Source organism: Tinamus guttatus, unplaced genomic scaffold, assembly GCF_059628265.1.
Source record: "Tinamus guttatus ecotype Peru unplaced genomic scaffold, ASM5962826v1 Tinamus_guttatus_pri_ptg000898l, whole genome shotgun sequence".
Taxonomy (NCBI): Eukaryota; Metazoa; Chordata; class Aves; order Tinamiformes; family Tinamidae; genus Tinamus; species Tinamus guttatus.
In genome coordinates, this window is record NW_028289432.1 from 145,382 (window position 1) to 161,438 (window position 16,057).

Consider the following 16,057-nt stretch of genomic DNA (forward strand, 5'->3'; position numbering starts at 1 on the left):
TGACTGGTAATTAGAAAGTAAATGGTGATTCATATTCTGTGTTAAACTTTTCCTCTTTCGTGGAAGTTAATTTGATAAAATTAGTAGTTTCTGTAGAGACATTCTGTTCTGAAAATACTTCAACAACTATCTGAACTAACTGGAGCCTTTCTTTTCTTTTCTGAAAGGGGAGGGAGAGAGTTGATTTGCGGCTCTTTTTTTAAAAAAAATCTCAGAGTATATTCCAAAAATACTTATTTACATAAAGAGAAAGAAACTGTGGATGCCTGTCTGCTCTAAAGAAATTAAACTTCTTATATAACCTCTGAAGTTCTGGATCTAGGATTTTTTACAATGTAAGTACCAAAGTAGCATGGAAAGTTCTGTCTCAGTAAGCTTTCCAGACCAGGTTTTCAAAACTGAATTGCTGAAATAAGTGCTAAATGATAAATGCTGTATTTTTAAATGTCTATGAAGATTTAAACTAGACTCAGTGTTTAGAGCACACATTACTGCCCTGCATAGCACTTCTATCTTAAATAACAAGGCGCTGGAAAAAGAAAGATTTAAAGTCAAAATGTTTCCGGGAGATACTTAATATAAAAATTTTTCGCTTTCTCACTTACGATTGAGTATTAGGAGACCAGCTACTCCAAAGTTAGATAGAACAAAATTAATGGGGAAATGTGCTATTGAAAGTGTTAAAGTTCTCTACTGGAGTTATCTAAAGCAGAAGAGACTCCTTATGTAGCAGGGAACTATTTCAAGCATGTTCGTTAAACATGGAGTCTTTCCTACAGTTTTCTCAGAACTCATTTTTTGATCAAGTTATGATCAAGGCGAAGATCATGCCTCCACTGAAATTATCATGGGTTTGCTACCAACCTGAAAGGACATTACAAGAGAAGCAAGATTTAACCTTTCCTCAGTTAATTTCTATATTACTGGGTTTGATAGATTGAAGAAAAGATAAAGAACAACAAGGTGATCCATAGTTAGACTAAATCTACTGTTTAGGTTCTCTTTAGTCTGACTATACAGCATGTCTGTGACTGTGCTGGTCACTGACTGTTTAAATATTTTCTTTCCCTTGCAGGCTCAGTCCCACAATGCTTGTAGCCAAGGACTGTGGGATAACAGCAAGCGCTCGTTGAAAGCAACTAAAGGTTAGTAGAGCAAGGAAATTACATATTTTCATCAATTTCAAGCAGTTCTATAGCCTCTCCCATGACTTCATGCTCCAGATAGACTGAAATCTTGCAGCAGCAGCCTGTGGAAGAAGGGAGGAAGCGGCAGCTAAGAGACAACAGAGCAATTAGCCACAACTCACTGTCACTTCTGTGCATTTTGGCAGCATTTCAATAATCTAACAAAACCACTGAAAACATAGCCTGACTCTAAATTGTTACTGGCTTTTTGAAGCATTTAACACTCGTTTTGCTGAAAAAGAATCAGATACATAAGATGAAGGACATTTGAGGGACAGACCATGCTGTTAAGGGAGGATTTAGATGTACAGGTACATTTTATGTCCAGATTGTATGAGTTTAACATCGCTTAAAATGAATTTTAAAAAAATGTTCCTTTTGAAAAGCACTGAAGTCTTTATGATAGTCAAAAGATTCCCTTCCTCTACTCATTTTATAAGCCAGACCTTATTACTCAAAGAGTAATTTATATACACACACACACACACACACTGGCAATCATTGAGCTAGGAATTGAAATTATTATTCTTCAATTATTATTCTATTTTTGTGTATCGATTGATTCCCATTACTATAACTTTGTCCAAAATTCTCCATCTTAAAGTTCTATCACTGAACTATTGGCTCTACCCAGCATCTCAAAGACAATTCCAGATCTATCTTATTAAATAGGAATGATATTTTTGTGAGCAGATTTTTAAGGCGCCTTCTCTTGCTCACAGCCTAGCTAGGGTGCAGAGATCATCTTTTATCTGTCTTTAGAAGCAGGTCTACCCAGTATGGGGCTTCCTAAAAAAAGAAACAGGAGTGTCTATAGTACTCTAACCATCTTCAAGCTCTCCACCCAATTTTTCCAAGCATGGTGTTATAAATAGCACCAACATGTCAGAGGTGGCACAGGGAAAATGTGTCTAGTTTTCTAGCCCAAGCTCCTCCTGGTTGCACAGATGCACTGCCTGTACCCAGACACACATGCACACATTCATATGGAGTATCCCTAGAGAGCCAAGGCAGAAGGCGGGAGCCTTATTTAAGATGAAACAAAATTGATATCCAATATTTCAGCTGAACTCCAAAATCAGGAGGAGTTCCTGGCACAATCAGAGGAACACAACATTTTGCCAGAGAAGTTCATTGCTCTGCCTTGTCCCAGGGTATTGCTGGAAAGGATCTAGGACTTCTCAGGTGTTAGTTACTCCAAAGAGCTGACAGGTTGTTGAAATTATGCTATATTTTAGTTTTGCAGTCAGGTTTTTTCCCCCTTTTTAGATTAAGTCTAAAAAACTGAATGGAGTTCAGAGAGTGGTTAAAGGCCTTTCCTTCCCCAAATCTGCCAGGTAAATATCTCTGGGCTTAAAACAAAGAAAATAAATGAATCCCCACCTTCTTATTACAATACAGAGTGAGAGAAGCCAGGAAGCACAGTGCAAAATCTGATGGTACACAGTGTCCTTAGATCCCTTGGCTATTGTTTTCTCTCACAGCAGCACATGTTAATGATACAAAGAAGCTTAATTTTTTTTGGCTTTGACTTTTCATGTCACAGCCATAATAAATGTGCACATTATTGTTTGTACTGCCATATCCTTTAGATGCACCACCAACTTCTAGAGCCTGAGCAGGCACAGCCAAGGACGGGATTTTGCCCACAAATAGCCTGGCTGAATTAAATTAAGTGTAAATATTGCCATACAGATTCAGCTGCTAAGTAGTTGGTCCATGTTTACACTGCAAAGCTGTTGTATGAGCCAAACTTGATATAACCCACCGATTCTACCATAGGAAGAGCAAAGCTGCTTTGTTCTCTCCCAGCCAATTTATTTCTGCTTTAAAAGATTTACACCTTACATGGGTCTAATACTGCCTTAGCTGCACTTAACTAAAACAAAACAAAAAACAATCTTGAAAACAATAAATGATAACTTATAATCCCAGGAGAACAGGAAAAAATAGATTTGTTTGTTTGTTTAAAGGCACTTTGACAATGCAGAAGAAATTAAATATGCTGAAGAACGAAGAAACAAGTTTTAATGTGGAGAGTGCGCGAGCATCTCCTTCCTGCTGCCTGCCCCCGCTGAGCCCTGTTACCAAGCTCCACCGAACGGCTCTGTTTGGTGAGGAATTCAGGTCGCACCTCTCACATTTCCACTATGGTCCTCCTCCTCTTAGAGACATGGAAACTTTTCAGGGCTTGCTGGAAGGAGGGTCTCAGAAACGCAAGAGCATGCCAACCAAAATGCCTCCATCTGTTACTCCTGAAGGCTCCTCGTTGCCACCGCACAGGCCTGAAGACCATCATGATATAGGCTCTTCCAGTCTCCCTTTGATGTTTCAACAGCCAGCACAGCCCAGGTACAGTTCCCAGATGATTGACCTCTGCAACTTTGGTTTCCAGTTCTACAGGATGCTGGAGCACTTTGGAGCCAAGCCCATCAAGCAAGAAGCATGGCCCAGTAGCCCGGCATTCATGCAGGCTCCTTACTCATATTATCCTAAAGTCCATCCTGGCTTAATGCTTCCTTTCATTGTGCCCCCAAACTTTCATTTCAGGAACACCTTTCAAATGAAAGGACCTCCAGAGCCATCCTTCAGGAGGGCTAAAGTAAGAAAAAGTGGTGAAAATAAACAGAAAGTGGAAAGAGTAGATGTGAACCTTCAGATAGATGACAGCTATTATGTTGATGTGGGGGGCGAGCAGAAGCGCTGGCAGTGTCCAATGTGTGAGAAGTCCTACACATCCAAGTACAATCTGGTCACCCACATCCTGGGGCACAGCGGCATCAAGCCACATGCCTGCACATGCTGCGGCAAGCTTTTCAAGCAGCTGAGCCACCTGCATACACACATGCTGACGCACCAGGGTACCAGGCCGCACAAGTGCCTGGTGTGCCACAAGGCCTTCACTCAGACCAGCCACCTCAAGAGGCACATGATGCAGCACAGCGACATAAAGCCTCACAACTGCAGGATCTGCGGCAGGGGCTTTGCCTACCCCAGCGAGCTGAAGGCGCATGAGGCTAAGCACGAGAGCGGCCGAGAGAACATCTGTGTGGAGTGCGGCCTGGACTTCCCAACGCTGGCCCAGCTGAAGAGACACTTAACAACCCATCGCAGACCTATACAGTACAACTGCACCGAATGCGACAAGACCTTCCAGTATCCCAGCCAGCTGCAAAACCACATGATGAAGCACAAAGACATTCGTCCCTACATCTGCACTGAGTGCGGCATGGAGTTTGTGCAGTCCCACCACCTCAAGCAGCACTCCCTGACGCACAAGGTAAGTCCTCCCGCGGCGTGTGGGCCCGTGCAACGAAAGGCAGCCCAAGGAGCACAGGCCACCAAGGATACACGTAGGTCCTCAGAAAGGTCACCAACCCACAGAGCATCAGGTGGCCCTTTGCCAGCGGAAGAGTTTTGTGCAAAGGCACTGGCAATCACAGAAAGCAGATGTCTCCATCAGTCTTAAAGTACATGCACAAACATGTTATTACAAGCAGGAGTTTGACTGCATCACTTCCCAAAACTGTATTTGCCTCTCTGTTTCTGGGTTTTATCTTCAGAATGACCTTCTGTAAAATAAGATAACTTCATAGAACTGTCTAAACACGTTGAAATAGCAACAGGAATTTTCTACTGAAAAGCAAACCTATTCCTTTGCTTCCCTTAATTGGGAAGTAGGTGGATATGCAGAAGGCTGCCTATTTGCAGCAAATGTATTATTACTCATCAGATTTTGAAGAATCATTATAATGTGACATTTAGAGAAAAAAAAAAAGTCTCCTTTCTGTGTAAGTTATCCAGAATATCATCTAACAGAACTGAACAAACAGGACTATACCCCTCATATCAAGTGGCAATCTCACCATTACTGTCAGAATGCTTCAGACTAAGGGCAGGTTGTGGAGCACATGCACAAAGATCACTTTGAAAAACAGGAAAAAAAAAACAGAGTTCCATCCAAGAACATCTGAAATAAGTTTATCTGTTTTCAAAAATATTATAAATACAAATCAAATAATGAAAATATTAAGAATACATAAAGCTACAGCATTTTGATTTTGTAGACTTTTTTTTTAAGAAAAACGCTGCCTCTACTTCCACGTTTGCTTTTTCTTCCCTTTACACTATTATCATTTCTGCTCTTTCTGGAGATTCCCTGATCTTTGGATTTACCATACATAATTCTGCTAACTAAAACCTGGAAATGTTTTTGAAAATGCCCTTGGGCCCTTTGAGAACTTCTGCTTCTTTGTGTGCAGTTGCAGGTGGCTTCATCTGTGAACATAATTAACAGGACTTAGCTGCCCCAAGGCAGCCTCAGATTGCAGGGGCAGACACTTAAAAGGTGCTGGCAGTGCTCTCAGTCATATGATGCTATTAATTCTGTGAAAACAAGTAGCTGGCACAAGAGGAGAGATCCTTACCAGTCATCCGTGGTTATAGGGCCACAGGAGGAGTTACTGTTATAGGCAGTTAACTACTACATCCTCATCACTTGCAGCAAGTACTCAGACTTGCTATACTCAGACTCTTAAAGTGGCAAACTCATTGATTTTCATGGCCTCTAACTGACTTTTTAAGTAGCATTTTGACTGTTAGGCTACATGGGTGTGATGAGCATGCTGAAGTACATGTTGGTAAGGTGGCAGGGGGGCATACAGAATACCAGGCATCACTGAGTATCACTGAACCCCTGAGGTTCAATCACCTTAGGCAAGCATGGCCTTAGTCTCTTGACTGGGTAACTCTTATTCTTGGTCAATAATGTACATATTTGACCAATACTTCACATAAGCAAATCAACAGAGAAGATGTCTGTTCATCCACAGAGAAAGCAATGGACTACGTCATGTTGCTTTGCAAATTTGCTGCTGAAATAAACCTCATTCTTGCAATAAGCTTACATTTTGTTTTCCTTTTCTGCTTCTCACGTTCTTAGGAGAAATTGCCAAGAAAAGAATACCTAAGTATCTATTGCATGAGCAAATTATATTTTAAACAAAATAGGTTATTACCTGCTTTTGTAGTGCAGAATATATATTGCTATACTCAAGATGAAATGGATTAGAAAATGAATTTCTTGATTGAGTTTTCTTTGTCTTTCTTTCCTTACAGGGTGTGAAAGAGCACAAATGCGGAATTTGTGGCCGGGAATTTACTCTGCTGGCCAACATGAAGCGACACGTCCTGATCCACACCAATATCAGAGCCTATCAATGTCACTTGTGCTTCAAGAGCTTTGTGCAAAAGCAGACTCTCAAGGCCCACATGATTGTTCACTCTGATGTCAAACCCTTTAAATGCAAGGTGAGTGTCTCTCCTTTGGTGGCACAGTCATAAACCCCTGGGTATTTCCACAATGTTATTATCTGTGATATGATAGGACTAGGAAAGCAAGACACATTCTAATAATACACTTTAAAATCATATTTAAATTAGCATAAAATAGTAGTCTGGCTTCTTAGTCTAGGTTTTGCTTAGTTGGCCCAAAAGAAGGGAGGCAATGTCTATGATTTACCCCCTTCCCCTTCAATATCAGTAACTTCCCTCTTGAAATACTGGCTCTGCTTAGTGAGTGTTTAAACGCCACTGTCATTTCAGAACAATAAACATACCTGACATTTGCTTAGTACATCCATCCAAACAGCAGTCTAAGTGCTTAATAGCTTGAAACACTGTTGAAATGCACGGATCAATCTGCACACGCCACTGAGTGCAGCGGTGACACAGCAGCTGCCACCGCCGCCACTTCACACGCTGACGCCAGGCCAATGGCCAGGGTTGGCTCTGAGAAAGCCACCGCTGAAGAGAGCTGCAGAAAGGATCTGAATGGACCAAATGTAATTACCAGTCTGAAATTCAGGGCAGGACATCAGTCACCTAACAAAATGGCTCTCTGAGAAACACATCCTGCCTTTCTAGGCTCCCCTGGGAGGGCAGGATTTCTCCCTCCCTCCCGCAGAGTGCAGATTGACACTCTCCATCCATCCCCTCTTCCCTCCCCATAAACTTGGGAGGCTCTGGCTTCCCTCATTCTGCTCATCTCCAGTCTCTTCCTTATGAATTATTAAAGTTCCTTTTCACACCCAGTACTGGGCACCACATCTGCTCTTTTTGCTGCCTGTGTGGTTCGTTAGTGCAGCCATACCTTGTGAAGCCAAAGGTTGCCATTTATTTCCCCACTTTGATCTGCTCTAAGAGGACTATAAATACGAAATGCAGTGTATTATACAGTTTATGCATAAGTGATTGAAGGTTGATCTGGAAGCAATTTCTAGAACTCTTTCATCCAACATTGTCATAGGATTAAATATTTTCTTAAAAGGAATCTTTCATCGAGAAGTAGAGCTAGATGAAAATTCTAAAATGGAATTACTTTCTCTTGGAAAATGGAGAACTTCAAAATGTCATAGGAAAGTAGGGTTTCCACTGATAATTTTTTAAAGACAATGTCAAAATGAATCTTCTTGACTTCATTTTGCTTTGATAACATTGAAGCTTTTTACTTTGAAAAAATAAAAGCAAAGGCTTTCAATGATAGCATTTTGTTTCCTCTTAGCTTATATCCTAGTAAAATGTTATTTTGTATACTAGTGCTTATGGTGTTCTACATAGGTAAATAATTTCTATTATTGGAATACTTGGATATTCCCGTGTCAATACCTGCAAACTCCTGTTTTGGTTCCCATTTGGACAAAACCCACCTCTGACCCATGCGATTTCAGAACAGAAAGGCAATGATTTGATCGGCCGTTGCAGAGGCCGTGTCTGGACCCATGCTGCTTGTGAGATTTGTGCCAGTTGGCTGGCAGCTAACATTCAGGATAGGACTTGATGATGACAAGCTGCTGAAACGTGAGATGCCAGCAGGGTAAGCCAGGCCCTGAAGTGCCAGCAGTATGTTTTCCAGCCAGTAAAGCTCTGCAGGAGCACCTGCTTTTCTTTCTCTTCTCTGTCCCCACCCAATGTCCCAAGGAGAACAGAAGTGGGTGAGCTTACCCACGGGTAAGCGGGTGAACCTGCCTGCACCTGATGTTAATGAACCCCTGCAGCAAGCAGGGTTCTCAGCTGCCAGCAAAGGGATAATCAGGAATTGCGCGCTGGCCTTTGGAAGAACCTTTGCCTCCCTGGCGGGGTCCTTCAAAGAGAGGAGCAAGCGTCTCTGGCTGGTATTCAGACGGTTAAGGCAATGACCAGATAGCAGCCTTTTGGCACCGGGCTCCTCCTCGGCAGAAGGAAGGATATAGCTGTATGAACAGGCTGCTTAACAATGGCTCACATGTCCTCGGGGAGCCGCCTGCAAATAGATTTCATCTTGCTTTCTCTTGTACTTTTCAAAGCTTCCTGTTTTCTCACGGTCCTTTTGGACAGTTTACAGTCTTTCTCCCTCTCTCTTTGAGGAAAGGAACACCCTTCTTATGAAGAAAAAAATAAAAAGAAGAAGAATGCAAGGGAAAGGGAGCACAGCAGTAGCCTTTCTACTTCACCACATGCCACGGTTTTCTTTACCTTTTTCTCACAGCAAAAGAAAACACGAGGCTTTCCTATGTGTCTAATCACAGCTGAGCACGGACTAACTGAAGCGAGCGCGTAGCAAAGAGTTGTCCCTTCTGTTTCCTCATCCAGCTGCTGCGTGAATCTGTGCAGGATTTTGCTCTGGAGAGTGAATGTCTCCGTAGGTTTTAAGGGCCCGAGCCCACGTGTCCTGCTTTATTTTTGCTTTAAGCAAAACATTGGAGAATTCTGAAGCAGTTGCAGCAAGCGGTGCGACAATGTAGCTCTGATTTGCAAAGAAAGCTCCTCCTGAAATTTATAGTTGCTTTTAGTGCTGAAGTCAATAACGTTTCAGACTAGTAACAGGGATATAATGATGTTTTCTTGAGCCCAGCCAACTGTACTTTGCAGCAGACAAATCTGAACCACCTTGCTCCTGTAAATATGCAGTTATCATAGAATCATAGAATCATAGAATGCTTAAGGTTGGAAGGGACCTCTAGAGATCATCTAGTCCAACCCCCCTGCACACGCAGGGTCACCTAGAGCACGTGGCACAGGACTGCAGCCAAGTGGGTTTTGAAGATCTCCAAAGAAGGAGACTCTACAACCTCTCTTGGCAACCTGGTCCAGTGCTCCGTCACCCTCACTGTTAAAAAAAATTTCCTTAAGATCCTGTGGAACTTTTGATGCTTTAGTTTCTGGCTGTTTCCTCTAGTTCTGTCAGTGGCCACCACTGAAAAGAAGCCGGCCCCATCCTCCTCACTGCCTCCCTTGAGGTTCTTATAGACGCTGATCAGGTCCCCTCTCAGCCTTCTCTTCTCCAGGCTGAACAGGCCCAGCTCCCTCAGCCTCTCCTCATAGGGCAGATGTTCCAGGCCCCTGATCATCCTTGTAGCCCTGCGCTGGACTCTCTCCAGCAGCTCCACATCCCTCTTGTACAGTTCAAAGTGAATCTAAGCAATTCTGGTTTATAGTTGCTTGTCGAAATGTCTTCTGGAGGCCCTTTGCCACGTAGGAATGTGCTTATATACTTTTGATGAGCTGGGCCCTATGAGATATCCTATCCTATGAGATAAAATCAATCTCCATGCCCATTTGGCACTGTTTTTTCCTCACAGGAGTGCCATTTTACACTGTTGCACATAAAATCCCAGTTTTAGACAAGGACTCAAAAAAAAAAAAACAAACGAGTAAACAAAAGAACAACCTGTGAGCTACAGGTACTGAGGGACAAAACCAAACAGACCGACCAAGCTGGAGGGTGATGTTTCATGCGGTGGCAGACGAAGATGTAACCTCGTGCTGAGCTAACAGGCTTTCTCTAGGAAGCTGCTGAAGTCCAGCGCACCAGCTAGTTCATTGCACATGTTCAGCAGACTTACAGCTGAGGCATTCAATCCCAGCTAAATTACAGAACTCCATGTCCACATGTGAACTGTGTCTTTCCTGCCACCTTCAGATCTCTCACACAAGCTTTCCAACTTCCTCTCTGCTGACTCTGCTGTTGGAGCTCTCGCTAGCATGGCCTGGGCTCTGGGTCATCTTTCACAATCTGCTGCATCAGATTCAAGCTATTTCTTGAGCACTCCCTCTACCCCAGGTACTTCTGAGCTGTTGTCTTCCAGGGCGTGTGCCTGGGACCAACTTCCCTTGTCCTCTGAATCATCGAGATTCATTTGACACTCAGTTTGTGCCTTCCAAAAGGGGCAGCTCACCCCGAGACCGTGCCATCGGGAGCCACCCTTCTACAAAACAGCTCTCGTGCCCGCGCTTCTTGCATTTCCCAGCCACTCCCCTCCAGAGGAGATTCCAGGACAGGAACACGTTATGTATTCCTAAGACTGTGCAGGACTTTGGGAAATAGGAAACCTACCCTCTTCATTCAGAGACAAAAGACAAGAGTTATGTTGCATGGAACGATCCTTTAGGAAGTCCTCTCTACTTATTTATGAGGAAAAAGAAATAGAATATTGTCTTGTCAAAAAGAATGCTCCTGCCAGACCCATTTTAATGCTCAGTACCTCACAAAGATACAGATTTGGATGAAGTAATCTAACTACTCAAGTATCCAGCTTGATTTTCTTTGATTATCAGTTTAGATAGAGAGGTAAAGACACAGCTATCAGAAAGCAAAAGTTGCTGAGGACACAGACTGCCCATAATATAAGCAGATAACCAGAAGCCTCCTACTAAGAGGTACTAGAGAGCATATTAGTGAGGGACCATTTGGTGTTCTTACAGGCAGAGCAATCTTGATGCCTCGTAGCTTGTCCCAGCTGCTGTCAAGATATAATCAGCTCCTGCTCTTCCTTGTGAAGCTGTTGCTCATCCACGCTTCTCCTCCGCTTTATTTCCTCCCAGCGCTTTCCGAATGCTTTTTGTGCATTAATTTCACTGAACACAAGCCCCGGGCAGGTCAGCCTTCCCTGAACACAGAGCAGAGAGACTCCTCTCTCCTACGTGGAGGGATGACCCTTGGAAGCAAATGAATGAATATTTACAAGTAAATTCATGAATATTTACAAGTAAATAACTCATTTTCCATGGGCTTTTTTTTTCCTTTACTTTTTCTGTGAACATTTTTGTTGTCAATTTTATTTGCTAGAATGTTCATTCTAGCAAAAGTGTAAAGAGAAAACCACAGGAGAAAACCAAGGCAGTTCAAATAAATAATTTTTAAAAAGCAAGTGAATATTTCCTTTTTTTTTTTTTCGGCATTCAACCAGCTCTAGTTTTTTATTTAAAAATGGTATTTCTGTAAGCTTTCACATTACTTTTTTTCAGTAATGAACTTTTACATTAATGAACTGCTTCTATTTTCCCTTGAGGTAAGGTTTAAGGAAAGGATACGATTTTACTTCACCTGGGATCAGTCCACAACCTAAATCTCATCTGGATATTCCAGCTGATGGCTTTGTGAATTTAAATCACAGATTGAAGTAGCAAACTTTCTGTATTACCAAAAAAAATTAAATTAAAAGTCAAATTAGACCAAAACTTTGGTTGAACCTCAGTAACCGCTTTTCAAGCGCCCTACCCCAGATGAGTCGTGCTGCTGTATGTAATTTCCAGCTACTCAGTAATGACGATTCTGGATCTTTTAATAGTGGAGATCATAATAAAATAATTCTGATGTTAAAATTATGTGTCTAAAATCATATCAAAGATGAGTTGAAGTAGAAAGCAGACAGAGAAGTTTACAGAAGGTGGAAATAGCCACTTGTATGTGAATAAAATTGTAACTCCTGATAAGGAGAGACCAGAAGACACGTAAGACTAGAAGCTTATATTAGCAATGTCAAACTCTCATGTCTAGAGAACACATTTTATTTATAAGGGATGAGACTATAAAAGGAGTCATCTAGAAAAACAACAATGAAAAAAATCCCTTATTGTTTCATCAAAGGGAAGCCTTCAGGACCAATGACTGGAGCTGGCAGGAACCTGCTCCAGGGAGAGCTGAGTCACTGCTGCAGCCCCATGACTTAAATTCCAGCTCACTCACCAGACACACTCAGACACAGAACCTGGGAAACAGCAGAGGAGAAGCAGAGAAAAAAAAAAAAAGGGCAGCAAAAAAACAAGCTAAAAAGGAATTGCTTTTTCTAGCTTTAAGCAAAATGTGCAGTCATTTCAATTCCACTTAAGGAGAAGTGATATTTTGCTTGGCTGTTTCACAGATACCTTTCATTGGTTTGATCTTGTACTTCCATCCTGCCCTGCATTGCTCTTGATTAATAGATTCTATTTAGAAGAATAGATTCTATTCTATCTAGATTTATAAACTATAAAGAAAATGGTTCACCTGAGCAGTAAGTTATATACTTTGGATTTCATTCAAGTTAAGAGCTTTTCAGGTTACATAATTATGTCTTTCCTCTCCTTACAGTAACATTCCCTGATCTGGGGGGATTCTTGACTGTGTGTCCTCCACTAGCCCCAAATTAAAAAAAATAGAGCTGTGCAGAAGGGCCTAGATAGGGCAAACTCAATCCTGTATTTTTGTATGCATGACTGTGTCTATGACAGAAAAATAAATTGCAACAGGAATCTGCCAGGGCTTAAGTTAGAAATGTAGGTCCTATTTTCTTTTAAAATGTTCACCCTGAAAGTACCTCTAGAAATAATTTTCATTTTTACTGCTTTTGACAGCTGTGTGGAAAGGAATTTAACAGAATGCACAATTTAATGGGACACATGCACTTGCACTCAGACAGTAAGCCTTTCAAGTGCCTCTACTGCCCCAGCAAGTTCACCCTGAAGGGGAACCTAACGAGGCACATGAAGGTCAAACATGGAGTCATGGAAAGAGGATTTCATTCACAAGGTAAAATTTATCAGTAATGTTCTCTGAGAGGTTTTAAGATGTGCATCAGTACCACCCTAAAGGGCTTTGTACCGCAGATCTAGGATCTTGTGCCACAGACCCAGTGATACTGGAAGAGACTGAATCTTGTAAGCCTGAGAGCTTCTTATTCATTCCCTGATTACTCTAGTGCTATAGATGAGAGACCCCCCCAAGGTACTGGCCCTTGCATCACAGACTGTTCAGGCTAGATAACTTATGGCACAGAAGGACAGACCAGAGTGAGTAGTAGATGAAAACAAAATGGTTGCAAATCCAGGAGCCTTTCTGCTTAAAATACATGCATTCTGTGCCATATTGACATAGCTGACTTTAAAGGAAGACCATGAGCTCAAGATCCAGCTAACAAGGAAGCAAACAAACTGGAAGAGACACTCCTCCTCATCTCAAACTATATGGATTTTTGATCCTTCAGAGTATCCTGCAAAGCATTTCCTATCTTCCATCCACCATATACACTTCCTGAAATTGGCCTCATGTGTGCACACATGCCAACACTATCTAAAGAAGTGGGGAAATTAGGGAGGATTGTTTCGAGAGTTTGAGCATCCCAGAGATTTTGTTTGCTAAGACTTTCTGGATATATTTATCTGCTTGAAAGTGAGGAACACTCTTTCATGGTGTTCCTCAAAGTCAGGCTTTAAGGCAGCATAGCATGATTGGAAACACCCTTAGTGACATTTGGGATAAAATTTATATGGTTCCTAAAAGATAATAATATAAATGGCTTTTTTTTTTCCCTGTAAACCTCCTACAGACCATGCTAGTTACACAATTGCTTGTAACTGAAGACAGGTTGAGTGCTTTCCAGTGTACACAGATTCAGCCCCTGAGGCTGATCAGACATAGACAATTTGCAAAGGCTGCCACCTGCTCATAAGGCACTTTAACAAACACAACCTGTTGCAGTGGAGCAGCTGGGTCTAGTGAGGCTGCAGAAATTGGATCCAAATATGGAGGGGAAAAAAAAAAAAGAAGCAAAAAAAAAAAACCCAACTACTATAGTGGCCCTAATAGATTTTTGCTATTAGATGATACTGTCACTGCCTCACTTAGTGCCATTACACTTTTAATTAAGATGAACTGAACTTGCCGTGTCTGAATCTTCCTCTGTGCATCCTGATAGCTGGGGAATATCTGAGCCTATGGATGCTTCCTGGGTTTCCAGCAAGGAGAAGAGAAACAGAGAGTAATATTAAGACGAACAGGTCCATCATTTGATTTTAATGATTTCCTCAAGATGTAGAGCTAGCTAGTGCATAGAGCTTTGTGATGGCACCATATAAGAGAGCAAAAATCAGGGAGTGTGTAGGTCATAGACCCATCAGACATGATTGCATGTTCACTTTTTATGTAGTAACTTTGTCCTGGAGTGTCCACAGAACAAACATGTTAACATGTTTAATCTGTTCCACTCCTCTAGAAAAAAAAGTGGACAAACCCAGGACTTTGATTATGGTATGTGACGATTTAGATCAAAGTGTTGATTTAAAAAAAAATAGGAAACAGGAGGAAGTGGGTTGGTTCCCTGTCAAAAAATAGTTTGCAAGAGGCCAGGACACTTCGCTTTTATTCCTAGCTCTCTCATCGAGTGTCTAGCATGTACAAGACAATGTTTTGTTCCTGACCTGTCTATAAAGTGGATACAATAGCACTCCTTTTAAGAGCATTTCAAAGGAGATGCCATAATCTGTAAACATTGAAGTGCTTGGAAATAGCTGGGTGGAAGACAAAGGTAATAGAAGTGAATAGAAGGTCATCTCACTTTTTATTTTTTTAACCATACGTTATGTAGTCAAATGTGCTATATATAAATTTTACCTTTTCTCCCTGCTTAAACCACTACAAGGTTTTGGAAGAGGAAGAATTGCTCTGTCCCAGACAAATGTCTTAAGAAGTTTGGAACAGGAAGAGCCCTTTGATCTTTCCCAGAAAAGCCAAGGGAAGGGAATCTTGTTTCATTTGGATAGCGAGAGTGCCAAGGGGAGCTTGTGCCAGGAGGAAGAGGAAGACAACTGCTACGAGGCAGAGCAGTACAGCCCAGGCAGGTACCGTCACGCCAGCAGCAAGCTCTACATGCCTCGCGATGGGCCTGGCAAACCGCAGTGCGCCGGCAAGGACATGAGGGAGCCCTACGGCACTGAGAGGGAGGAAATGCTGTGGGAAGGAGGACTCAAGAAGAGTGCTGGAGACTCAGACAAGCCAGAGGGCCAGGGAGAGAGAGACCTTGCAAACAGCAAAGAGCACCTCAGCTTTAGGTCCTTTGAAAAGGGCAGAGTTGACCATTCTCTCTTTGACTACTTGTATTTCAAGCACAGGAACAAAAGTTTGAAGGAATTACTGGAAAGAAAAATGGTAAAACAAACAATGCTTATAGGCATTTAAATGGACAACATCTTAAATCAGCTGGCAAATGGAAAGCAGACAGCTTTTAGCATGATTTGTACTTTACCAGAGACTGGAAGTTGGTAGCAGTCTTTAGAGATGAACAAGCTAAATCAATAAAGATAATTTAAGGTAAAATGTGCACATTCAAGAACTAAAGCAGGCCAAGGGCATCAAGAAAGGCAATAGGTATGGAACAAAAACATTTTGTACTTACTCATTTTATATATAAGGAGGGTTTACTTTCCTTTATCTGGGGTGGTAGAGACTTGTAAGTTTTCTAGTTATCAAAAAAGCAACATACTTCAGCATTTGATTTATTATCTGACTAAATATATATATAAGAACACTTCTAACCATGGGTCTCAGAAAAATCTGAACACTGACTGAACACAGTCACTCTCTGAAGTAACAAAATTCAAATATTTTGTTTATCGAAATGACTGTGTTAGTTCAACCACCTGCAATGAGAAATAGGGAAAAATTAAGAGGAAATGACAATGTCTTGTGAGTTAGCAAAGTGCTAAAAGTAAGGTTTTAAAAGGACTGGAATTGGTTACGGCCACAGAAGCTCTTCCTCTGGCATAAGGGATGTTCATGTTTTGCTACATTTCTATCA

The 16,057-nt window shown here is 41.7% G+C and overlaps 1 protein-coding gene across 1 annotated transcript; it reads left to right on the plus strand.

Moving 5' to 3' along the window:
- The first annotated feature begins 3,171 nt into the window (after positions 1–3,171).
- Positions 3,172–15,746, plus strand: LOC104580328 (zinc finger protein 366). Its single transcript, XM_010227822.2, has 4 exons — positions 3,172–4,467; positions 6,306–6,497; positions 12,840–13,014; positions 14,903–15,746. The coding sequence occupies exons 1-4, from the start codon at positions 3,172–3,174 to the stop codon at positions 15,436–15,438; spliced, it is 2,199 nt and encodes a 732-aa protein (XP_010226124.2). The 3' UTR covers positions 15,439–15,746.
- The last annotated feature ends 311 nt before the right edge of the window (positions 15,747–16,057 follow it).

What these genes read in the sequence shown, in the direction of transcription:
- LOC104580328 (XM_010227822.2), top strand. Translation starts at nt 3,172, where the DNA reads ATGCAGAAGAAATTAAATATGCTGAAGAACGAAGAAACAAGTTTTAAT. An exon ending in TCAAACCCTTTAAATGCAAG is followed by an intron (nt 6,498 to 12,839) that starts GTGAGTGTCTCT and finishes TGCTTTTGACAG; the next exon opens with CTGTGTGGAAAGGAATTTAA. An exon ending in AAGAGGATTTCATTCACAAG is followed by an intron (nt 13,015 to 14,902) that starts GTAAAATTTATC and finishes AACCACTACAAG; the next exon opens with GTTTTGGAAGAGGAAGAATT.